The sequence below is a fragment of the Vanacampus margaritifer genome, chromosome 2 (genome assembly GCF_051991255.1).
Source record: "Vanacampus margaritifer isolate UIUO_Vmar chromosome 2, RoL_Vmar_1.0, whole genome shotgun sequence".
In the NCBI taxonomy this organism is placed as follows: Eukaryota; Metazoa; Chordata; class Actinopteri; order Syngnathiformes; family Syngnathidae; genus Vanacampus; species Vanacampus margaritifer.
In genome coordinates this window covers 834,246-859,016 of record NC_135433.1, presented here as the reverse complement: position 1 = coordinate 859,016, position 24,771 = coordinate 834,246, and the positions used below count along the sequence as shown (strand labels likewise).

Sequence of the window (24,771 nt, the reverse complement as noted above, 5' to 3'; positions counted from 1 at the left end):
CATGTTGGACGTTGGTGATCGAAACAGTACATTTTTCTTTTCAAATTCAGAGCAATTGGTGCTTGGAACATGAAGCATGAATATTATTGCTAAACTGTGTTATAGTAATGTTGTATTTAAAATAAATAGTTTAACGTTTTTCCATTAATTGTATTTTCATCTTTAATGCCCCCGGACATATTTGATTTGTTTTAATGCAATTTTAAGGCCTTAACTTTGGCCAAATCCATTGAATGGCTTAATTTTTTTTAATGACCTGCGAAAATCATGAAGAAAAATCATTAAAACATTTTGAGATGGTTTAGAAAACATTTAGGTAACCTGAACAAACCCTGACGTGAAATCAACATGTGCCAGCAAGTGTGGGATGCGGGCTTACAGTCATTCCTTCTGAAATAGGGAACATGCTTTATTGGGGAGGGGGGGGATGCATACTCACATAAAGTGTCATTGCAGATCCACTACAGTAGGTGGCATTGTGCAGGGAGTATTAGGTCTAAAGTGTAGGATTTTTTGTTTTGTTTTTTACAACAAGCAGACGCACACACAGCACAGAGCAGGAGATAAAAAGTGCAGTGAACAAACCCTCAGCAATGGCAAAAGTTTGACAACAAAAAGATGAAGCAAGACTAAAAATGTTCATAAAGTTACCCCAAGTTGATCTATTTTTTTTTTTAACTGTTGATAAGAATACAATGGTGTACTTATATTTTATAGACAAATGATACTATTTATAGTCGAGGTGGAAAATATTTTCTTCTTTCTAGCCCTAAATGAAAATAATCGAGAGCTCAATGAGTCATTTCTAAATCCCGTATCCCACTGAGAGGTGAACGTTTGCGACGCTAATGTTGATGTCACGTCAGGGTTTGTTCAAGATTGCAGCGTTTCCTAAACAGTCTTGTTTTGTTCACCGCGTTCAAAATTTCCTTGCAACAAGAAAGACCATTAGAGAACATTTAGGAAACGCTGCGACCTTGAAGGAACCCCGACAGGAAATCAACATTTGTTAGCCTTGCAAATGTTCACCCCTCAGTGGGATGCAAAATTTGGTTTCAGTCCTTGTACTTGAAACGTTTCTTTTTTTTTTGCACAAGCATCATCCGTACTTGTACTGCGCTATTTTTTCATGGGCCTGCAATTGGGACTAAAAGAAGCAGATTGGAAACAGGAAAAACAATTTGAATGATTTTATTGTCAATTCATCACGCGTGCAAACAACAAAAGGATGAAATTGAGTTTGTGGTTGACTCTTGGCATCAGAGAAAAGCTTCAAATTCAAACGGGATTCCTTTCAAACACCCAACGGACTCTTGATGATTTTCTCTTCAACGTACTGTGGTCATCCTTTATTGTGGCAAAGTTGGAAAACAAATAAGCAAAACTAAGTCCAAGGTTCACGCGATGGAACCTTCCTTCCTTTTTCACGTTGGAGCAACATTTGCATATGAGCCTCGTAAAATATTTACAAATGATGCAATTAAGACCGGTGCCGGCAAAAAGAAAGACCGACGACGACGAGCCACTCTGCTGGTCACGAGCAGTCGCCAAACTCGCCGGTGCGTCCGCTTTGCTGACCACGACATTTTGCCCGCTTCTTTTTTGGTGACCGTCAACTAGTTGGTTTCCGCGACAAAGTCACTGGAGGGCGCCAAAGTGCGGTGTGCCGCCTGAGCGACTTTTCTTCTTCGCTTTGTTTGAAACGCGGCCACGGGAGAAAACAGGAAGTGTTGGATAGGAACGAAACGGATGTGAAATAAAACAGATCCTGGCTGACGACATTCATTCGCGTGTTTTATGGCGTTTTATGTTAAGGTGACGAAACTCGCTTGACAAATCCCGTCCATTCAACTTGCACGTCAAATGTGATGATTTGATGGCAACGTGCCGCACAAGGAGCGAGCGTGACTTTGCAAGTTACAATCTAAAATTTTCTCTGAGCACTTTCAAGATCTTAAGACGCGGCTGCGACTCCCAAAGTTGCACTTGCGAGATGTGCAAGTGGCGTGCGCGGCGACTTCTAAAATCAACAACCCAAGGTTCGTGTGTGCAAAATAATAAGTCACGCTCATGATATGCAAGGCACGAATCTTGCCTGTACGAGTTATACATTTTGTACGATCATTTGGTTACACAAAATAATAAAACGTCATCTCCCTTGTTTGTATAGCGATTGTTAATAGTGATGTCATCGAATAACAAGTGTCATGGCAGTGAAAGCAACGTGTTTGCTTGTTGGCCTGGCTAGGTCATGTCAGTTAAGCTCTGCCTACTAACACTTGTCAAGCATATCGCTGTTCAAAAAAAAAATTAAAAATGAAAAAAAATGTCGTTGCAGTCACGTGCTCCACCATTGGCAAAAAACAACAAAGACAAATGGCGACAAAAACGTTTTTTTCCCCCCACCTGCAGTTAGCAGAATGCAGGAGCGCTCACCCTGCTCTCCATCTGGTCCTCGCCCTCCAAGCTTCCCAGGAGCGGTACACGCGCTTCCTGCTGGCCGACTCGTCCCGGAAGTGGTGTGCGCGAGCCGTGAAAAGTGCGGGTGCGACTTACAAAGCTGCGAGTAAAACGAGTAAAGGAAAACTTGGGCGTTTTGTTTTTTACGAGCGCAACGTCGTTTATCGCAGGTGTGACTTTTGAAGTGACGCACACGAGATGCACGAGTGGCACGTGAATCTTGCAGGTGCAACTTCATATGTCACGCGCGTCTTTTGACCTATCTGGGCCACCTAGTAAATCCCAATCGCATGATGCACGAGTCGCGCTGGTAAGTCCAATGTCACGCAGCACAATTTAGTAATCTTGCATATCTCGCAAGCGCAACTCAAACCCGTGCCGTTCGTATTTGTGCGCAAGCGATACATCAAGCGTGCGCACGACTTACGTATGTTGGGAAGCCATCTTAGTCAGCGCGCTTGGGAACGTGGCGAGCAAAGCGGCGTTTTCCACCCGCCGTCGGCAGCGCGGCAAGGGCCCGAGATCAGGAGTGGTCCATGGGCTCGGCCCGCTCGCCGTCCTGGCTCTCCATCTCGTCCTCGTCCTCCACCTTCCCGCCGGCGGCCTCCTGCCCGTCGATCGTCTGTGCGCCGGACGCGGGCTGTCGGCGCAGTTGTCGCTCCACTGAGGCCTGGATGGAGGAGACCATTTCCTGCAATTTGCGGCGCTGCTGCTCCATGAGGACCGGGTCCAGGCCGCGGCCGTCCTTCACCGTCACGAAGCCCGGCGCCACGCGCACCGCCTCGGGGACGCGGGACGGGTCGGGGGGCCCTCCGCGGGACACGCCGGCGGCGAGGTCCACGCCGCTGCTGTGCTGGCGCGTGACGGGCCGGCGCTCGGGCGGCGGCGGGGAGGCGCCGCGGCTGCCCAGCGAGTGGCCCTTTCCCTGGAAGGCCTGGACGGCGTGCAGCTGCTCCTTTTTGCGCACGGCGCCGCCGCCCAGCCGCAGGGCGCCGTGCGACGGGCTGCCCTCCCGGCTGCCCCCCCCGGAGGCGTCCGAGCGCAGCCGGGCCAGCGCCTCCTTCACGCGCTCCTCCACGTCGGCGCACACTTCAAAGTGGCCGGCGGTGTCGGCGCACAGCTCCACGCGGGCCTCCGCCGCATTGTAGACGAAGGTGCGCCCGGTCAGGTGGGGCAGTGTGCAGTGCTTCCCGTTCATCAGGCCTAAACGCGCACACGGTGACACGTCACGTTAGAGCCAAATCTGGGTTACATCTTCATAATCTGCTACCCGCTGATCCCATTATTGACACATTTTGTTTGGAATCGTCCCCCGCTATTCACACACTTGCCCCCCACCTCCTGCTTATTTGCAGTTATTCTATTCCTGACCCCCGCTAACCCACTTGTTGGATTCATGTGGTCTCTCTACAACTATTTGGAAATAAAAAAGAGAAAACAATTCATTTAATCATAAATAAAGCTTTGTGCACATCAAAAGTGTTCTTCATTGGCATCATAGTAAAGATCTGTTCTAAAAAAATGCTTGGTTTTTAGGACATTAAAATTGAATACTGAATATAGCATTCTTTTTATGAACTTCTATTTTTCTGAAATATTTGCATCCAGGGTGATCTTTGTGCAGTTTGTCACTTTTTTTTGTTTACTCGCGACTGCCACCTCTGGCCCAAAGCGTAACTGCAGCGTCGGTGTCAGGCTCGTTTATGGTGCGCGATCTTAAAGGGACAGCCGCACTTGACAAACGAAGACACAACTTCAAATGAGGTCAGAAAACTGTGGAGCGTGAGGCGCCGCACACTCTACTATAAAGGGAAGATCAAAGCTGATTGGTGCAATCAGAGTCAAACAGTCAGGGCTCTTCGTACTCATTTGGGCATTGGTAACATTACCTTTTTAAACGGCACAATGCACCTTTAAATATCATTTAAAGTCTCACGCTGGGGTGCCGCTGGAGGCATTTTGATTTTTTTTTCTTTCTCAAAATTTTCATTACTTGTTGTGCAATTTCTCATCAATAGTGGGCGAACCCCAAACTCATTTGAAAGACAGCATCTCCCGGCTGGCCTAAAATAAAGTGGCGGGGGTGAGGGAAGTGTTCTGTCCCCCGGATAAGCGGTAGTAAATAGTTGGATAGATGACACATAACATAAAACTGGGGCTGTCACTATCAAATCTTTTTTTAAATTGACTATCCTATTAATTATTCCGTCAAATTATCAACACTCAACCCATCTCACATCATTTTGATTTCTTTTTTTCTTTTTTAAATCCACTACTCATTATTTACTATCGTCTGTGCATTAGAATTATTAAAAAGTTAATATTTTGCCCAGAATGAATTTGAAAACCTCATTATTTTTCATGTACAATTAATACTTTTAAAAACACATTTTTCCACTTACTGTCGACTGAAGATGACATCACCTGTTCAGTCTACAGCAAGTGGAAAAAAAATAGTTTTTGAAGGTATTAATTGTACAAGGAAAATAATGAAATTATCAAATTCATTCTGGGCAAAATATTAACTTTTTACTGCTGAAAATGGCTCAATAAATCAAGTGTCCCTTTATCACACGCAACACAATTGGTCTATGCTAAACAGTTAGCAGATGGGGGTTAGCATTAGCCCGCTAGAAAGCACCATTTAAGGTAAACAAACACTACCATTTAGTTAACAAATACATCATGAGATGTACATTACACAGGTAATCGTGTTTTAATAATCACCAACACAATTAGCCGAAGCTAAACAGTTAGTGTTCGGGATTAGCAGATTAGCTCACTCGTGATCACCATTTAAGGTAAACAAACACTACCATTTAGTTGACACATCATGATATGTACAAGCACACACGTAATCGTGTCTTAAATGTCATGTACAGACTTCAAATATTTCTTTAGTTATGTTGAACTTTAAATTTTCTGGCGCAGTAACAATACTCCATCCACCACACCTTTTTAAGTGCAGTTGCGGTTTGATGCCACAAGGGCGGGTGGAAACACTTCAAAGTTGTTCACCGAAAGGAAGGAAGCAAGCAAGGGATTTCATTCAACAATTTTGTGGATTTCCAAATGTTAAAGGCGAACTAGAGGATGTTTTTGCTGATGGCCGTGGATAAGAAAGCGCCTTCACGTACGTACCCATGTCCTTCTTGACGATGTTGTAGAAGACGCCGCCCTGCTGAAACAAGTGTGGCAGCTTCTTGGCGTACGACCACACGTCCTCACCTGCGACAGCATCAAAGGCGGTTAACTTAGCGCACGCTAGCAGGAAGTGCAACGTCAGCAGGTAAGGCTGGCTGATCAATCGATGTTTGATGAATGGAAGTTCATCAGGAAAAATAAATACATTTCTTCTGTAGTTCAGAAAATTCAAAATAAGACATTTGCAACATCTGCTTTGACTTTGGAAAACAATCATCAACATTTATGCCGATTTTCTAACAGATGTTTTGGACCACACTAGTAGTAAGGAAGGGGGGGGGGGGGGGTAATGAAAGGATTAATCGATTATCAAAAGAATTGTTATTTGCAGCCCGAGTCATGAGGCTGGTGTGTTTTCACAACGCTGTAGCGACCTTTGACACAGCTGGCAGGCCAGACGGCGAGGCGTCCAGAAGCCTCAGTCAGCAAACGCGCGCACACACAAACACAAGCAGAGCTTGTTGCCGCTGTTTAGAATGTATTCTTCTCATCAATAAGCAATCAATTCGTTGGTCTTATTTTGAAAGGCGCGCAACATCAAGTCAACCAAATAAATAACAGCGAAAATAAAAACTGATATAAAAAAAATATCATTCCAAATTGAAATGCAAAATAATAATATAAATGGAAATACATTTTTGGTCCATTTTTGGTCCTCCATACATGCTTACCCATCAAGGTCGCCAGCAGACACAGCGAAGACATCTCAAGGTCGATGCTGTCCTGAAGGTCACGCTCACTCATCACGTTGGACGTGACGGCCTCCTGGCACTCGGGCGGCGGCCCACAAGCGGGCGGGGCCTCCTCGTCGGCGCCCCTCAGGATTTCCAGGGTGACCCGGTCGCCGTGCCGCAGCGCCACCGGTTCCTTCTCGTGGCCGGCCGCCGGCGGCGGCAGCTCCCTGGGCGGGAAGCCGTAGCGGATGCACAGACGGGCGGGCGCCACCCCGAAGTGCTCGGCGATGCTGTCGCGGAGGTCCGAGTAGGACGCGCGGGGCCCCAGGGTCAGGGTGGCCGTCCGGCCATCGCCAGCGCTCACGCGGATCTTCTTCTCCCCGCTGGCCGGCACCGGGGCCACTGAGGACTTGGTGGGGGTGGCCGGCGCAGAGGAAGGCGCGGGGGTCCCGGGGGTCCCGGGGGAGCGCTCTTTGGGGTCCGGCTTGGCGCGGCGTTGCGAGACCGAGGCCCGCTCGCTGATGCTGTGCTGGAGGTCGCGCTCGGCCCGGCTCATGGTCAACTCCTCCTTGTGGAGTGTCTTGGCTTTGGGCCCAGTCAAGATGATCTTGGCGGGCGGGTCTGGTGTCTGCGGCGTGGTCTCGGCGGCGAGCCGCCGAGCATGGGCGCCGTCCACCGCCACAGGGTTGTACTCGTCCGGGTTCCTCTTGGCGGTGTGGCGCAGGATGGTGTCCACCACCTTCTGCACCAGAATCTCGCTGCCAAACTCGCCCGGGAAGTGCTTGGTGACCAGCTTAGTGGCCACGTCGTACACGTTGCTGTTGAGCGGCGGGTCGTCCTCGTACTGGAACCAGTGCACCGTCTCCCGGACCGCCCGGCCGCCCCACTCCAGCGTGATGGGGAAGGCCTCCGGGAGGTTGTCGTACTCCTTGCCCTCCCAGAAGTGCTTGAAGCCGCAGCCGCACTTGCCGCCCCGCGAGCGCGTGTCCGTCCGGTCTCCGTCCAGGTAGACCACCAGGCCGTCGCCCCGGACGCGGCGCACCGAGGTGCCGCGGCACCAGTTGCACGTGTCGAGCGAGCTGAGCTTGTAGTCGGGCAGGAGGGCGTCGCTGAGCGGGTCGTAGGAGCACACCAGGTTGTTGAGAGGGAAGCTGTAGTTCTTGTCGGGCCGCAGCTGGCCGTGCGTGGACTTGGCCAGGTTGTGGAGCTTCCCGCCTGGCACCAGCCACTCGGGCGGCACGTGGAGCTCCGAGAGGGCGCCGCATACCAGGCAGCGGTGCAGGCGGTGCTCCGCCACCGACTTCTTGGCCGCCTCTGTCACCTCCTCGGGCTGGATGCCGATGACGCCGGTGCGCCGGTAGACCCACTGGTGCATGTCGGCCACCAACGTCGGGTGGATGCCGTGCTTCTCCATGAACACTTCCTCCATGGCGCCCACCAACCGCATGACGTACTTGTCTTGCAGGCTGCGGTCGCCGCCGATCACGCAGCCGCCGTCCGCCTCCGGCTTGATGTACATTTTGATGAGCTGCTGCGGGACCCCCCAGGCCTTGGGGAGCAGGTGGGCGGGCAGCCTGGGCAGCGCCGTGTTCTTGATGCCCACCAGTGGGATGTAGTGGTTGCGCCCGGAGCTGCTCCAAGCGATGCAGATGGGCTTGTTGAGCTCGCCGTCTTTGGCACGGCAACGCTCCTCGGCCACCAGGCCCGGCAGGAAGGTGGCCGAGTAGTCCCCGGAGCTCCTCATGCCGCTCAGAGAGTCCAGCAGGATGATGGGCCGGTGCAGGACGTTGGCCAGGCCGAAGATGTGGATGTTGCGCAGTCCCAGCGGCACGCCTTCGGGCGGGACGAAGAGCGGGTCGCACTCGTTGACGATGTCCTCCCACTCAGCGGCGTCGATGAAATCCTGGAACAGGGCCTTGTAGCGGTCCAGGTTCTCTTTGAAATTCTGCTTCAGGTTCTCCCGCAGGGCGTGCCAGAAGAGTTCCCGGCCCACCAGCGCCCGCGACACGGCGTGGACCAAGCAGTGGCCGTCCCCGTCCACGTGGACGGGGATGAGACACTCCCGGTGGCCGTTGGCCCGCTTGACCTCGTCCAGGGTGTCGTGGAGGTAGAGCAGACTTCCCGAGCGGTCCTTGCCGTAGCCCACCGTGGACACATGCTCCGGCTCGAGGAGGAAGGCCCGGTCGCCCAGCAGCGAGCAGTCGAACGTCTCGCCCTGGTTCATGTCCCTCAGCAGTTTGGCTTTACCACTCTGCTTGTCCATGCCGTAGCGGGTCAGAACCGGCGAGAGCAGCTTGCAGTGGTAGTTGGACAGCCCCATCACCTTGACCAACTCGGTGCCTTTCTTGGGGGCGCCCGCGACGCCCAGCAGGGCGTTCCTGAGCAGGTTGTGGAGCACCACATCTGGATCGGTCACCTCCTGGACGTTAAGCAGGTTCTTCTGCTCGTGCCGCTGGCCGCACTCGGTGCACTCGATGCTAACGGTACCATGAGCCGGGAAGAACAAGCTCGCTTGACACTTGGCGTCCGGGCAGGTGGCCGACAGAATGCGCTTGTCCTTCTTCCTGGAGCCGCGCGGCAGCGACATGTCGGGACGAGGAGGCTGTCGAGTGAAGTCCGAGCTTCACAAAGATTTCTTCATGGCAGCGCGGGGCCGTCAAAAGTGCTGCTAGCCGACAAGAACAACACGGAAGCGGCCGGGTGTCTGGAGCCAGCCACTCGCCTTGCCAAACGAGCGACGTCACGCCGGGGCATTATGGGACTTGTAGTTGTGCTCGAACGCGACGTCGTCGAGACACAGACCAGCCGTCGTGAAAAGACGTACTCGCGTTGTGCGCGTCTAGAAAAAAAGACAGTAAGACAAAAGAAAAAGAAACAAACAACAAAAAAACGATTAGTCGAGGTAGACTCTTTTACACCCACCACGTAATTCCGCCTACAGCGTCCACAATGCAACGCGATCTGGCGGAGTTTGTTGAAACAGGAAGTGAAATCACACCAGCCGTCGTGCTGTGTTGTGACTTGCAGATAAAAGTCACATTTATTTAACCGGCACGCTCCACAAAAGAGCACATTCGGCATATTTCGTGGTTGGGCTCTTTTTTTGTGCTTTCGCCTAATGAGGACAAAGACGAGCTAAGAGGCTCACTTAGCTTATGGAACCTAACTTTGATTAGCTTGTGCAAGGTGTCCCGTTTTTTTTTTTTTTATCTTTGATTGTTTGTTTTGGTCCATTTTGCTGCTTTGCACAAGTTGACGGTCAACCATTTTTTTCTTCTCATTTTTTTTTTTACTCACTACTCTCACAAACATGCATACAAACAAACATGGTCTCCCGCCAGGCGGTGAAGCGAACCGCAACTCATGCCGTGACGTCATCATACGTCGCCTCGTTTCTTTGTTACGTATCAAAATTAAAAACACTATTGTAGTGTAATTAACTTACCTAATTTTATCTGTGCGTTTGTAGAGTGTGTAGAAACACTTAGTATATTTGTGACAAATATTGATAATTTTAGCACAAAGGCTAGCGTGTGCGTGCGCAGCATTTTGCGCCACCCACGAGATGTCGCTGTACTACTGGAACGTCAGCACTTTATTACCATGGCAACCGAGAACAGCGTCAATTACGTTTCCATGCAGTAAATGTACATACATACAAACATAAATGTATGTGCATACATACATTTACAAATATTTGTTTTGTTTTTTACATTGAACACATTTTTGCTGCTATTTTTTGTTCTTGTTTCTGATGTAAGAGGATTTATTTTTCATATTGTAACATGTATTTGTGGAGGATCTATTTTGGTTTTGATTTATGGGGACGGAACTATATTATTGTAAATGTGTTGCATTTTGGATGTACTATATTGTGTGGTTAATGGCAGGCGTTAATGTCTGTCGTCTGTCACCATTGCACTTTTACAGAAGCGTAGAACTGCCAATGTAGAGTCAACGTTTTTGACTGGCAAAGACCTCCGAACGTATTTAATACGTTTAAAAGTATGTCTTAAACCTACTCCAAACGTGCAAAACCATCGAACTACATGTAAAACACGCTGTTTCTTAACACCCGAATGGTGTAGTGGTTAGCGTGCTCAGCCTGTAAGCAGAAGGTCCTGGACTATATACGGAATCATTATTTGCCAATATGTGGGTTGCAATCACGTGATTTCGGCGGCGAGCGAAATTCAACTGGGGGTCAGGAAGTAGGGAACACCCATTGAAAATGATGGAAAGCGACTATGCAAAAGCGTGATCATATCCAGGCTTTACAGGTTTGAACAACCCCAATTTATTTCCTCTTTATATGTGGTCAAAATGCCATCAAAGTTAGCACTTTCACGCAAGTGTTATTCGGGTACGTTAGCAACTTAGCAGCTACTAATTCGGACGCCATCATTGATGCCATAAAAAGTCTTCTTTATGGTGTTGGTCAGTTAAAATCATCGGTGTAGTATCTATTAAACCATAGCAGCCCAAACAAACAAACTGATGATTTCCCCCACATTTTGCATATGCTAACTTGCCTGAAGCTAGCTAGCCTCCTACCGTAGCTTCAGGCAAGTTAACATCTGCTGATTTAGCCACCATTTACAAAGTGCCCAATCACGTATTTTGCCTTTATTTAATAAGTATACAATCGAGCTGCATCCACACGACTCACCTGATATGAAGCGATCGCTACACAAGCAACGAGGAGGATCCCAAATGCTCCGTTTTGTTGCTCACCCTTTTTATGGCTGCTGTGATCCATTGGCTACACTTTGGTTCCTCTTTTGGTAGCCTGAAGAATCCTCAATCCTTTTTTTGGCAGCTGGTCCATAACAGCTGTCAATCATTGTTTAAAGTGTGGCGTTTGTCGTTTTCTCAAAATGGCAGACGCGGTTTCTATGCTGCCAAAATGGCGGCGCTAACGCAATGGCTTTTACCTGCATGGGTCACTCTCACGTGGTTCTGAAAGAGGCATTTGAGTACATTATATGAGTGCATTTCATAATGTGTGAGAGGATTTCAAATGTGAGAGAGCCACTCTTGAATTGTGTCTTATGGCCTCTCATACCTTTGTTTGTGACAGCCCAACAGCGACAGTCACACACTTCAGGATTACCTCTCATACGATACGGGTGAAATCCTCTCACACGTTTTTGTAATACACTCATTTTCTGAAACTCCCATTTCAGTCATGTGTGCACTGTGAGTTAAATAATTTTAGTAGTGTGTGTTATAGTGTTTCACTAGCATGTTAGTGCTGAAGAATGTCAATAGAGTGTGAAAATAAACAATTTCAACAATGTGTGTGAGAGGGAATCCTGAATTGTTGACAGGCCCTCTTATTAGTGTCGTTTGTGATATGAGGGACTGTCAGTGATTCTACTGAAATCCTCTCACACATCATGAAATGCACTCATATAATGTACTCAAATGCCTCTTCAGGTCCACGTGAGTGAAAAACCACTCGGAAGTACGTGTGAGAGGTGTGTTCCATAAAGCAGACATGAAGTAACAGTTTTTTTTAATTGTAAGAACAAGATGGAGAATGTGAAGAATTGATTTGATGATGTCATAAACCATGTGATGATGATGAGGATGATGAAAAGTTGCAGTGTCTCCTCTTCTTCCTCGCCTGCGCTCACGGCCGCGAGCACATCTTCGTCAGACACGTCTGCTTCACTGCTACACAAACAGCCGCAACATGATGTCATCGGCATGACGTTAGAAGATTTATTTTTTTTAAATTTAAAGGTCAATCATTAAATTCGCCAAGGAAAAATAAACAAATAATGGTGCTGTGTGGGGGGAGTCATTTAAGTCCACCCCACGTTGAGCCACACCCCAAACCATAATTAATTTTGTCTTTCAAAACAAGAATATTAAACAGGAAGTGTGGTTTTAGCTGTGTAAATGCTGCTAATGCAAACAGGAAGTGTTGCATTAGCTGTCCAAATGTTGCTAAAGCAAACAGGAAGTGTTAGATTAGCTGTGTAAGTGTTGCTAAAGCAAACAGGAAGTGTGGTGTTAGCGGTGTAAATGTTGCTAAAGCAAACATTAAGTGTAGCCTTAGCTGTGGAAATATTGCTAAAGCAAACAGGAAGTGTTGTATTAGTTGTGGAAATGTTGCTAAAGCAAACTGGAAGCGTTGTATGAGCTATGGAAATGTTGCTTAAGTCTTGCATTAGCTGTGTAGCTTTAGCTGTCCGAATGTTACTAAAGCAAACAGGAAGTGTTTGCTTTAGCTGCCCAAATTTTGCTAAAGCAAACGTTGTCCTTGATCTCATTTGGAGTCATTTCATTATTGTTGACTTATTTATCCTATGTTTGGTTTTCCTTACCAATTAGGTATTCTTTCTCACGCTCTATGAATAAAATCACATCAAATCAATCAATCAATCAATCAAATCTTTCTATGTATCGCACCTTTCATACTTTAAAAGCAACATAAAGTGTTTGACCAAAAATACCCAATAAAACCATAGACATATTCCCACACACCAATAATTTGTGGACCCCTGGAATACTCGACACTTTGTTTTTTTTGTGCTTGAAAAGAAAATTGTTCTTATGCTGCTCCCAGAATATTTGTTTTGATTGATTTTGTTTTCTTCAGCTGTTTATTTGTAGTTTACATGGAAATGACTTTTGACTTTCGGGATTTCAAATGAAAATGGCCATTTTAAATCCAAAAATGTGTTAGATGTGGCCTGACTGGCCTCAATAAATGGACCTTTCGTCATTGAAAAATATTTAGGATTTGCCCCTTGGTTGTGTCAAGTATGTGAGATCATGTTGATAGCGTAGATGACAAAATGCGTTTGCTGGTTGGACTTACTGGCTGAAAAGGAGATTCTTTGGAGTTCGTTGGTGTGCTTGCGGTACCACGAGCCGCTGTCCTCGCACCACCTAAACACGGACATGATCACGTGCGCGGCTAATGAGATTATTTATCAGATTGAAATAGATATGACGGACATGTTTCAAAAGACATCGACAGCATGCACGCGGTGTCTTTAAGAACTGTGTTGTTCTATTTTGACTGACGCTGCAGCTGTTGCCATGGGAACACGCCTCCGCTGCCATCATGCCTTTTATGGTCATCAACAACAGAAAGGGTCTTTAGCGCCTTTAAGAATACAGCCTGCGCTCGCTCACCCTCACCACAACTTTTTTTTTGTCACATTGAAATGCTTAGCCACCACACTGGTGATGTATTTTCAAGTTTAAAGAAGAGTTACAAAATACAACTCAGAAACGCAGAGTCCGAAAAGAGGAGTCAGAAGAGTCGTGAAAGAGTTGGGCAAAAGAGGCAGAAAAGAAGAATGAAATAAGAAGGAAGGGTCAGGGGGAAAAAGAAGAGCCTTGAATAAAGAGTCAGAGAAGGATGAAGAGAATCAAATAAAAAGAAAAAACAAGTCAGAGAACAGGGTCACGAAAGAAGAGATCAAGAGAAGAAGAATCAAAGAAGAGTTAGTAAAAAGAGTCAGAAAGGACGAGTCAGAAAAGTGTCAGAGTCACATATAAGAAAACGTCAGAGAGAAGAATCTTTAAAGAAAAGCCTGCTAGGAAGATTAAAAAAGGAGAGTCAGATGAGGAAAGTCAGAAGAGAAGGGCTTGAAAAGAAGGCCGGAAAAAGAATAGAAAAGATGGAGAGAAAGATTCGGAGACGAAAAATGAAAAACAAAAAGCCAGAAAAGAGTTAGTAGATAAAAAGAAAAAGTGACAAAAGAGGAGAAGAATCGGAGAAGATGTGAAGTTGCTTAAAACAGTAGTCTTAACATTATGTGTATTTTAAAGAATATCCTGTATATATTTTTATGTTTTTATATTATCAACTGTCGTTTAGAGGCGGCGCCTAAGGCGCGGCTCAACTTGCTCAAACTGTTCTGTGTTTTTCCATGACGTATGAAAACAGAAACTTAACCATGTTTATATGAAACGAAACTGAAACTTAACTGTAATAAAAGCGACTTGTGGCCGGGGGAGGAGAGGGAGTCGGACGGAGCCGAGCGTGAGTCAACGTCTCACGTCTCCCCTTCTCTCCCCAGCCGCGGTTGCATTGAAACAAAGCACAGCTTCTGCCTCGTTTTTCCTTTGTGCACGGTCGGTAACTAAGGGGATCTGTAATATCAGACCCAACATTTAACTGGTGCCGAAACCCGGGACCTGCATCTGGACGGACGACCGCCGCCGAACCGAGGACACCGAGAATCTGTCGACAGCGTCTCCCCTTGCGGGACGGGTCTCCCCGCTCCGGCCCCGGCCGTTCGCCCGGACACCGGGTCCTGCGAACCAGACCGGCACCGAGGACTAACAGGTATTATGCTGTTTAATTATCACGATTTACACAAAAGTTTGAAAAAGGAACACTAAATATACTGTAGAAGTAACATAAAATAGAAAAGTGGGGAGTAAAAGCAAAGCGCTTGGGCGTTGGCCCGTGAAGATAGAAAAACCCATGGTATATATGATCCGGGCATCAAAGGGATCACGGTTTTATTAGATGAGATCCATAATACTTTTATTGACTAGTTTTTAACTTGTTAAATAAAAGTGTAGTTTTCGGGTGCCCGGGTAGAGGAAATTAAACGTTGCCGTAAATACGTAATAATTTACACCTCCCCACTCATTGTTTACCAAAATATCTGTGTTCAATATAACTAAGATTTATCAGGTCAGAACAGAACTGACTGCGATTAAAAATAATCGCCTAAAACACAAAACATGGTTTTAAATTAGAAAATGGTGCACCACAGAAAAGAGTGAGTGTGTGTGTGTGTGTGTGTGTGTGTGTGTGTGATAAGGAAAGGGAGTAACTGCTGCCCGCTCTGGAGTAGAAACAATGGGCCAGTCATTGAGAAAAGAAATAGAACAACACCAGGATGTTAAGTTTATTGCAAGCTTTGACGCTAATGCGTGCAAGTATCTGGAATCCTGGGTGACCAAGTATGATTTTAACCCGTCTTTGAGAGAAGCCGTACAAGATCAAACAAACCAACAGCAGACGTCCTGGCTGCAACAACAAAATTATACCCAGACATCCAGCAGGTGGCAGAATATCCCATGGTAGCTGTAGCCAACCCAGCTTATGGAATGCCAAACCCTGGCCAACCCGCCCATCCACAGACCTTGCTGCTCTATCGCCCATGGACTGAAGAAGAAAAAGTAGCCGCATGCGCATCAGTTCCTCCCATTGAAGATAACGTTGAAAAATGGGCAGCTGCAATTAGAGAACTACATGGATCCTATCACCTCAATGGCAATGAATTACTAAGCGTCCTACGTCTGACCGCAGGACATCGAGTCGGAAGATTCCAAGGAGCCTTTGCTCCAGCCAGCCAACGAGGCCAGGTCTACCAACCAGGCCAAGAACTAGACAACGCCCTAAATACTCTTTTAGAAAGAGCCATCGCAGTGTTCAAGAAACCACCTGATTTAACTAAAGTCCGCCAATGCCGCCAAGAACCTGAAGAGAGCGCACAAAAATATGTGGACCGCCTCCAAGACGTACTGAAACTACATGGTGGCATCGAAGAAAGCACTGAGGCACAAAGCACATACCAAACATTACTGCGGGCAACATTCCTGGATGGACTAGTGGACGGTACAGTCAATTTTATCAAGAAACATTACCACACCTGGAGAACTGCCCCGGTGAATGATCTCGTAGCTTGGGCCTCACACGCTGAAGACCTAAAAAGACAAAAAGCGCAATCAACAGTCTTCAATGCCATGCACACATTTTTTCAACATGCCTATCCTCCACCTTCTGGACCAATTTACTACCAAAACCAACCCAATCGGGGTAGAGGACGTGGACGCGGAAGAGAAAGAGGCCGACCAGCCACCAGACAGGATGTGTGCTACAATTGTGGCAAGTACGGCCACTTCGCCCGAGATTGCCGCTCCAAACAAAAAATTGAGACCCCAAAATCTGACCACTGGGATCCAACCGAATGACGCGAGCAGGAAAGGTCAAGTGATGAAAACCCTGATGACACCAGAACGATCGTCGAGGTGCTTGACCTGACAGTCCTGTTTAGCCAGATGTCCTCTATTGACCCAGCAGTAAGAAAACTAGGCTTAGGGCCATTTACTACAATATTGAAATTCATTGTGGATTCAGGAGCACAATCCTCCATGAACACAGTGAAACCACTCAAATCTTGATTTACGTAGATGACATTCTCATCGCCAGTCCAACCAAAGAAGAAAATCAAGAAGAAGCAGTGAAACTGTGTCAACACCTGGCAAAGACAGGAAACAAAGCCTCACTGACCAAACTACAGTGGACTCAGACCGAAGTAGTTTTCTTAGGTCACATCATATCGGCAGAAGGAAGAAAACTAACCTCTGATCGGAAACAAGCTATCCTTGATGCCCCCAAACCAAAGACCAAAAGACAGATGATGGCCTTCCTAGGCCTAGTGACCTTTTGCCGTCTACGGGTTCTGGACTTCGCCGAAATAACGCAACCACTGGTGGATTTAATTTACCAAGAAGACATCGCCCTGGCCGATCCCATCACATGGACGAAAGAAGCTAATGAGAAGTTCAATCAGATAAAACAGACCATCACAAGCACAGGCCCCTTGGGCCTACCCGACTACAAGAAACTGTTCACCCAAACAGTGGACTGCAAAGACGGATTCATGACATCCGTCCTACTCCAACAACATGGTACACAAATGCGACCAGTGGCCTACTACTCAAAGAAACTTGATGCTGTCGCCAGAGCCCTGCCCCAGTGTGTCCAAGCAGTGTGTGCCGCAGCAATGGCTGTCCAAGCATCCGCCGAATTGGTGTTGTTCCATCCCACCACTCTACTAGTAACACACTCAGTAGATGTTCTTTTGACTCAAACAAAGATGTCATTTCTCTCACCAGCAAGACATCTTGGCCTAACAGCTGTACTGTTGTCCCAACCCCATCTTACCATCAAGAGATGCAGCACTCTCAATCCTGCAAGTCTCCTCCCAGTGGAGACAGATGGGACACCACACAGTTGCACAGAAGCCACCGAGGAAATCTGCAAACCAAGAAGAGATTTGTTAGACACACCCTTACAAGAAGGAGAAGCAGTGTTTGTAGATGGTTCCTCAAGCAAAGATGAACTAGGCAACACCAACACAGGCTATGCTGTGGTCACACAACAAAAGACACTGAAGAGCGGACGATTAATAGGAAATCTGTCAGCACAAGCAGCAGAACTCATCGCGCTAACAGAAGCATGTAAATTATTCAAAGACAAAGCAGTAACAATTTGGACCGACAGCCAATATGCCCACTCGACATTGCACATCTTTGCCGCCATGTGGGCTCGACGAGGAATGAAAACATCAACAGGAAAACCTGTTCAACACGCCAAATTACTCACTGACCTTTTGGCCGCTGTACTGCTACCCTCCAAAATAGCAGTATGCAAATGCAAAGCTCACACCTCAGCAAAAGACGCCGTTTCTGTAGGAAATGCAAAAGCAGATTTGGCAGCCAAACAAGCAGGCCAAGTCAAAACAAAGATCGTCATGCTCGCCAACCACAAAGAAACACAACAACATTCCAAAACAAGTACTAATTGACATGCAAAACAACGCTCCAGACAAAGAAAAAACACTAAATGATGAACATTGAACTCACCCCAGAAGGCCTCTACCACAAAGAAGACCGACCAGTCATCCCCCGCAGTCTGTTCCACGCAGTAGCCACATTGAGTCATGGGAAGTCCCATGTCTCAACAGGAGGGATGATATCTATGGTAGAACAGACAATGACAATACCACAGGGCTTACAAACCTATTTTAAAACTTTTTGTAGGTCATGTATGGTGTGTTGTCGTCACAATGCTCAGGGAAACTTAAGACCACAGAGAGGGAAATGCCCAGTGGGCTCCTACCCATTTGAAGTTTTACACATGGACTTTATTGAACTACACAGAAGTGGTCAGCACAAGTACTGTTTAGTGTTAGTAGACTCACTAACTAAATGGGTTGAACTTGTTCCTTCAAAACATCCAAACGCCCCTCACAGTAGCTAAAGCTATTTGTAAACACATAATACCAGAACATGGCATTCCACGAGTCTTGTGGAGTGATAACGGTAGCCATTTTGTAAATACCATCGTTGACAATATGGCCATCCATTTAGGGATCACCCTAAAAAATCATTGTGCATACCATCCACAGAGCGCAGGCTTAGTTGAACGGACCAACGGTACTATTAAACTAAGACTCAAAAAGACCATGGAAGAAACCAAAAAACCATGGCCTGAGTGTTTATCTCTAGTAAAAACTTACATGAGAATAACGCCAAACCCACAAGGGATCACGCCCTTTGAGGCAGTAACAGGCAGACCCTTTGTGCTCCCCTTATGGGAAAATCAGCCATGGTCAGACAAAACAGGAGAGGCAGATCCACTGACTAAATGGTTATGTGACTTGTTTAAAGAACGGACTGTGTCAAGAGCAAATGATCTGCCCTCTACCTCTCTTCCCCCTGCACAGGAGACGGTGACCCCGGGTGACCTGGTGTTGGTGAAGGTGATAAAAAGGAAAACATGGTCGAGCCCACGCTGGGACGGCCCATTCGTTGTTCTCCTGACCACACCCACCACTCTCAAAATCGCTGAGAGAGAGACGTGGATCCACCAGAGTCACTGCAAAAAGGTCACCGAACTCAGGTAAGGGATTACCCCCTGATTCTTGTCAAAAAGAAGAAGAACAAAGGAGAAGATGACCCTTTTTCAGACATTGTTTGGACTTTGCCTGTGGCTAACCATCACCACAAGCGCCACGAAGATAAAAACGCAAATCTGGGGCCCTGAAGCGTCACGTTTACAGTGTCCAACTTGGCTGAACCCCAAAACCCTCAAGTACGCCTACACCGTCTGCTCCCCACAGGCCCCTGGAACTGTAGATCTTGTGGTGCCCCTAGAAGGACTCAGAAGCAGGTGCACTCCCTGTAGTATGGGGTACTTCGATACTACTACACTGGTGACTGGAAGCGCATATCCAACACCACAGTGGTATGCAGGGATTCAACCAGAGTGGGACGGGATGAAATATGGGGAGGGGTGGGATTCAGTTTTTGCCATGTCCGATTCCATCATCACCTGGAGGATCACTGACACTGTGGAGACCGACACAAAAGTGTGACCCTCATCTTATTGTGTTTTCCTAACTTCAACTTGTTGTGAATCTATTAATGAAGTAATACTGAGAAAACTTAATTGTTTTAGTATTTACTGATGTCCTTTTAAATCCACAACAGGAGGGAATGTGAAGTTGCTTAAAACAGTAGTCTTAACATTATGTGTATTTTAAAGAATATCCTGTATATATTTTTATGTTTTTATATTATCAACTGTCGTTTAGAGGCGGCGCCTAAGGCGCGGCTCAACTTGCTCAAACTGTTCTGTGTTTTTCCATGACATATGAAAACAGAAACTTAACCATGTTTATATGAAACTGAAACTTAACTGTAATAAAAGCGACTTGTGGCCGGGGGAGGAGAGGAAGTCGGACGGAGCCGAGCGTGAGTCAACGTCTCACGTCTCCCCTTCTCTCCCCAGCCGCGGTTGCATTGAAACAAAGCACAGCCTCTGCCTCGTTTTTCCTTTGTGCACGGTCGGTAACTAAGGGGATCTGTAATATCAGACCCAACAGTGACCAGAGAATTCTGCCTGGCAACAAGTGACAAGCAACATGGCATGACGGAAAATTCCGTCCATATTTGAATTGAAATACATGGAAGGATTTAGCAGGGAAATAAAAGTGTGTGGCGAAGGCTTGCAGGGCCTGTCCACAAGTGACAAAGCAATTCTACTGCTATTTTTATTGTCTTTTTTGAATGATGCTGGCCGTGTGTACAACGCGAGCAGCGCTACTAACCCGGACTAGACTTGAATGTTGTCATGCTGTCAGCTTTGCTTTGTGGGCTTCCCGGGCCGAGTCGCACTCTGTCGCTGAGTGCGGCCGTGATGTCGTCGTGGCTGAACGACGACATCACCTGCAGCACCTCTTTCACCTGTGGCTCCAACGCCGCCAGCACTTGATGCGACGACTTGCCCGCCTTCATATTTGCGTCCACGCGCAGCAAGGCCATCCGCCGCTGGCCCACGTCCACGTCCACATCCTGTTGGCAGCAGGGAAAAGCGGCATTTCTTTCAAACATTTCCAGCGTACTTTCTTGAAAATAGGACTTTTCTCAAAGTGCACACACTCAAGAATGTGCCATTTTTTTCACTTTTCTGACCAAAATTGTTTTTTTCCTCCATTTTTTTTTATTAAACTTCTCCCCCTCCCAAATGACTTTCTAAAATGTTTGCCTTTTCACAAAAATCACACTTCAAAAATACGCATTTTTGTTGGAAATATGACTTTCTACAAGATTTATTACTTACTATTTGTCTGAGTGTGACTTTTCTGTCAATAACGGATTTGTTTTTCAATAGATGACTTTCTGTCTTTTTTCACAAACTATGAAACTTTTGAATTGTATGACCTTTGTCTAAATGATGACTTTTCCCTCAAAATTTACTGTAGCATCTTCTTTGCTGAAAATATACAACTCCTTTCTCAAAAAGTGTCTTTGTCCTTTAAAAAAATAGGACTTTTTTTCAAAAACATGATTTTCTTTCTTTTTCAAACATAAACATCTTTTTCTCTTGAAAATATACATCTTGTTTAAATATACAATGTTTCCTTTTTGCAGATTGTAAAAAAACAAGTAAATACTACAAATATGAAGACAGAATGTGGACTACGACTGCTAACAAAGCAAATGGAATGAAAAATTGCATTTTTCAAACATTTATTGTCTGGACTTAATGCGTTAAAGATGAACACTGCATATAGTGGTACATAAGTACAGTTCTAACCTGAGGCAGCAGCGGAGAAGATTGTGCTATTACGTAGACCAGCAAAGAGCCACATGGACTCTCGCTGAGTGTGTGCATGGAAAGATCGGTCTCTACGAGACGAGACAAAAAAGAAAAGGCAGCATTAGTATCAACAAAAGACAAACCGATGCGAGCAAGCGAGGCAACAAAACTGTGGCACTGACCAGCAGCAGAGGGCTTGTCCAGGGCGTCCTCCTCCATAATGGTCGCTGTGCGATATCGCGTCTCATTTCTGTAAATCAAAGATGTCTCTCCTGGAAAATAATTGTTCAAAATGAAACACGTGTAAGTACAGTGAGTAAAGGTTTCGTAATGAATGAATGACATCGGAATGGAATAACCGACAACGGCATCAACACCTCAATACATTTACTAGCTGTGGGACTTGATTCCATTATGATCGATTATAAAATCATCTGTCATTATTGCATCAAAGGATAAGTGGTGAAAACGCACACTATCAACACACCGTCAATGGTGTGCGCCTCATCCCGCGAGTGCATCACGGGCGGGGATGATCTTCTTGTGATGTTCCGGCGTCAGCGTCCCGCGTGCAAACACCGCCTCCACGTCGGTGCTCAGAAGGAGCTGTGAGCGTGTCCATAGAGAAGTCGATTGTTTTGAGAGACGGAAAAGAAAGGAGGACCACAGAGAACCCACCTGCAGCTCGGCCAGCTCTTGAATCTGAGCCATGGGCAGCCAAGCGCCATAGGTGGTGGTGGTCCCAAGAAGACCACCACGGCGGCGAAGGACAGGGCGGCGTTTCTCTGAAAGACAAACAAAATATCCTCATCTACTTTTAGGACTACATTTTGAGGACTAACTTAGAAAGAAAGAAAGCTAACTTGATATGATAAGGCTGCGTAATTGTGCATATAGGCCACAAGATGGCAGCAAAGCAAATGAAATGCAGAAGATCATTCAAGCACCAAAGTGCAAAACATGAACCCATGTTACATCAACGATTGATTCAACACAAACAAACCACCTTCACATGAGGCTCATCAATAGTATTAAATATATTACTTTACACAAAAGGGGTCATTAAAAACTTACATTTTGCTCTTCATAGACAGTAATAAATGCTAGGTAATGTGGGGCAAATTGTAACAGCAAGGTATGAAAATCAACCCCGAAGAAAGAACATTTATTTGATCAACTCATTTTGGCTTACTCGTCAGGCTTTTTATTTTATTATTATTATTTTTAGTGGCTACTTCAAGCGCTAGTGAAACCAAATTAGTGACTTTGTTTCTATATTTCTTTCGATTATTTTCTGTTGACATTGATGCAAGTAAAGCCTTGATGCTAAAGCAGGGACAAGAAACAGTGTTTTGTCAAATGTCATTGTCAGTAACTTTGTACTTTGGTAAAGGGAAAAGCCAATTTGGAACCGGAATTTATCTTTTAAAGACAAATTGTCCTGCCCTATCTCTAGTTCAAGTTATTAATGATGACATATTAGGCAGGTTTTGTGTTCATTGGTTTCCCTCAGTGCTAGGCTAGCACTGCTAGCTAACAGCAGCCAAGGCGAGTTTTCTTCAAAACGCGATCGCCACAGAAAGTGCGCGACTGAATGTCATATTAAATATAATAAAAAAGTATTCAATTCCAACAAAGTTGCATTGTTGAATGAACATGGAAGAGTAATATTGACAAGAAAACGCACTGCTCTACAAGTACTCACCTACTTCCGCGGTAGCCATCTTTGCTGTTGAATGCGATTGGCGGAGCAGATACGTCACGTGCTCAAACACGTGAACACTTCAATCTGATCACTCCTGATAAGGTCGGTGTGCTGGCTGTTTAAAGTTATGTATATAGATCAGAATCAGAAGAAAACTTTCATTGTCCCCGGGGGACAATTTTTTATTTATTTTTTTCAAGCCGCAAATTAAAAAGAAAACGTTTTGATTTGGACAGGAATGGAACCCGAGTTACCCGAGTGGCAGGTTTGGCTGTAAAGCTTCTGTAAATAGGCTTGACCTTTTTTACTGTCTTTAATTGATTTGACCTCAGTCAGGTGCATGTGTAGAAACAGTAAAATATGTAATATGATGCCCGCCAGCATCGTCGGTCCCGTGCGAGCGAGTTTTCTCTAAATGTGGAGAAGTGGTGAGCAAAAAAAGAAACCGGCTCAATCCAAAAACAGAGGAAAAAATAATGTACCTCAATAAAAATCTTTGAGTGCCCCCCATGACCCCCTGCCAGTTAGCACTTTCTCTTCAATAACAAAATACACACATTCATCCGTCTTTATTTGTCAATAGAACGTGAACATGCTATTCGGTCTTAGTGGGAGTCTATCAAAGAATGTTCAAAGCAAAGATGCTTTAAATCCACTGCAGCCTTGCAGTTGACCAGTAGAGGTCGCTGTAACTGAAGCTTGGAGTAATGAAGCTATTTCCAAAACAATTGGCTCAAGTGGTTCAGTGCTTGACCAAAGCTTCATTTGCCCATCACTACAAATGGGATCCCATTTCAACATCAACATTTCAACAGAAAGTGGTGTTTATCCTAACCATTTTCTGCCTTTCAGACCAACGGAACACACGCCATCTACTCCAACAGTTTCTTTATCTACCCATTGAGCAACACATCTTTCTCTCCTGCTCGGAGACTTCCTTTCTCATGTGGACGCAGACAGCAGATTGAATTTGGCTGCCAGACCATTCCTTGCGTAAGTAGTCGTCACAACGATAGCCATTGTCAAATAAGTAGCATTGTACTCTACTAACTTAGTATCAAGTGAAGCAAATAGGTATGAAAAAATCGGCATTTTAAATGACATCATCATGATCCGTGAGAGTAGAAACTATGACCTACAGTAGGTTGACGATTTCTTGACAGTCTGGATGGTGCAATTGTTGGCTCGGGTGACAAAGCCAGCGCGTCCATGGTCCTGTACCGCAACTCCAGTTACACAGAAGCGTATGCACACGGTGCAGTGATCCTTCCGGTGGGCTCCCTATTGTATGTGGGGGTCTCCGTGGTCTCAAACCTGGGTCTCCCACACACTAGGCATCAGCTCGAGCCTTTGGACTATAAACTTTGGACTTGTTTGCTTCTTAAAACACCACTTCATTGTATCGAATAATGTGGAATACAAAAGCCATTACAACATTTATGTGATTAAAAACTCATTTGCTCCCCAAAAAATGATAAATACGTTCTATTTTTAAGTGTCCCAAAGACGCATTTATACTTTGTTTTGTTATGCTAGATTCTCGCAACAGTGCATTTGTTTGGGCCCCGAATCCCACATTTTCTTCGAAAGAGCATTTCCGGGTTGTTGTTAAGGTATTTCCTCAAAGCTCAATGCAATAGCTCAAGTATGGAAAAATAAGTGAGCAATGTGGAGAGATTTTCCATCAAATTCTCTAGTGTTACGTGGAGTTAAAAATGTAGTGTTAATTATTTGGAGTTACTGGCTGTTGATTTGGGTGTTATTTGAACACTGAGAGAGAATTGAAAGCTCTGCGGCTGTTGTTATTTCTGCCAGTCCAGGCAGCGTTTGTCAACTCTGGCTCTGGATTGTTG

The 24,771-nt window shown here is 45.9% G+C and overlaps 2 protein-coding genes across 5 annotated transcripts; both read right to left on the bottom strand.

Moving 5' to 3' along the window:
- Positions 1-1,175: 1,175 nt before the first annotated feature.
- Positions 1,176-11,108, bottom strand: vcpip1 (valosin containing protein (p97)/p47 complex interacting protein 1). 4 transcript variants are annotated; one of them, XR_013291275.1, is made up of 5 exons: positions 11,008-11,108; positions 6,336-9,177; positions 5,602-5,688; positions 2,888-3,663; positions 1,176-1,347 (listed from the first exon to the last, which is right to left on the bottom strand). XR_013291275.1 is itself a non-coding variant. In XM_077558869.1 (4 exons), exons 2-4 carry the CDS (start codon positions 8,923-8,925, stop codon positions 2,984-2,986), a joined length of 3,357 nt encoding a protein of 1,118 aa, XP_077414995.1. In that variant the 5' UTR covers positions 8,926-9,177; positions 11,008-11,108; the 3' UTR covers positions 1,176-2,983. The 4 variants fall into 4 exon arrangements, 3 of the variants coding, with proteins under 3 accessions (XP_077414995.1, XP_077414997.1, XP_077414996.1); XM_077558869.1 differs by having other exon boundaries at positions 1,176-3,663; XM_077558871.1 differs by lacking the exon at positions 11,008-11,108 and adding an exon at positions 9,784-9,799 and having other exon boundaries at positions 1,176-3,663.
- A 933-nt stretch (positions 11,109-12,041) lies between these two features.
- LOC144044622 (GPI-anchor transamidase component PIGS-like) lies at positions 12,042-22,923 on the bottom strand. Its single transcript, XM_077559146.1, has 9 exons — positions 22,919-22,923; positions 21,892-21,998; positions 21,396-21,485; positions 21,211-21,302; positions 20,222-20,465; positions 17,973-18,085; positions 17,717-17,795; positions 17,272-17,364; positions 12,042-16,028 (listed from the first exon to the last, which is right to left on the bottom strand). Exons 3-6 carry the CDS (start codon positions 21,430-21,432, stop codon positions 18,048-18,050), a joined length of 411 nt encoding a protein of 136 aa, XP_077415272.1. The 5' UTR covers positions 21,433-21,485; positions 21,892-21,998; positions 22,919-22,923; the 3' UTR covers positions 12,042-16,028; positions 17,272-17,364; positions 17,717-17,795; positions 17,973-18,047.
- Between the last annotated feature and the right edge of the window lie 1,848 nt (positions 22,924-24,771).

Excerpts from the sequence above, each read along its gene's own strand:
- LOC144044622 (XM_077559146.1), bottom strand. The coding sequence starts at position 21,432 with ATGGAGGAGGACGCCCTGGACAAGCCCTCTGCTGCTG. Across the intron at positions 21,303-21,395 it reads GGACAAGCCCTCTGCTGCTG|AGACCGATCTTTCCATGCAC; the intron begins GTCAGTGCCACA and ends CTCGTCTCGTAG. Across the intron at positions 18,086-20,221 it reads AACATTCAAGTCTAGTCCGG|ATATCATCCCTCCTGTTGAG; the intron begins GTTAGTAGCGCT and ends GTTCTACCATAG.
- vcpip1 (XM_077558869.1), bottom strand. The coding sequence starts at position 8,925 with ATGTCGCTGCCGCGCGGCTCCAGGAAGAAGGACAAGCGCATTCTGTCG. Across the intron at positions 5,689-6,335 it reads TCTGCTGGCGACCTTGATGG|GTGAGGACGTGTGGTCGTAC; the intron begins GTAAGCATGTAT and ends ATGCTGTCGCAG. Across the intron at positions 3,664-5,601 it reads CATCGTCAAGAAGGACATGG|GCCTGATGAACGGGAAGCAC; the intron begins GTACGTACGTGA and ends GTGCGCGTTTAG.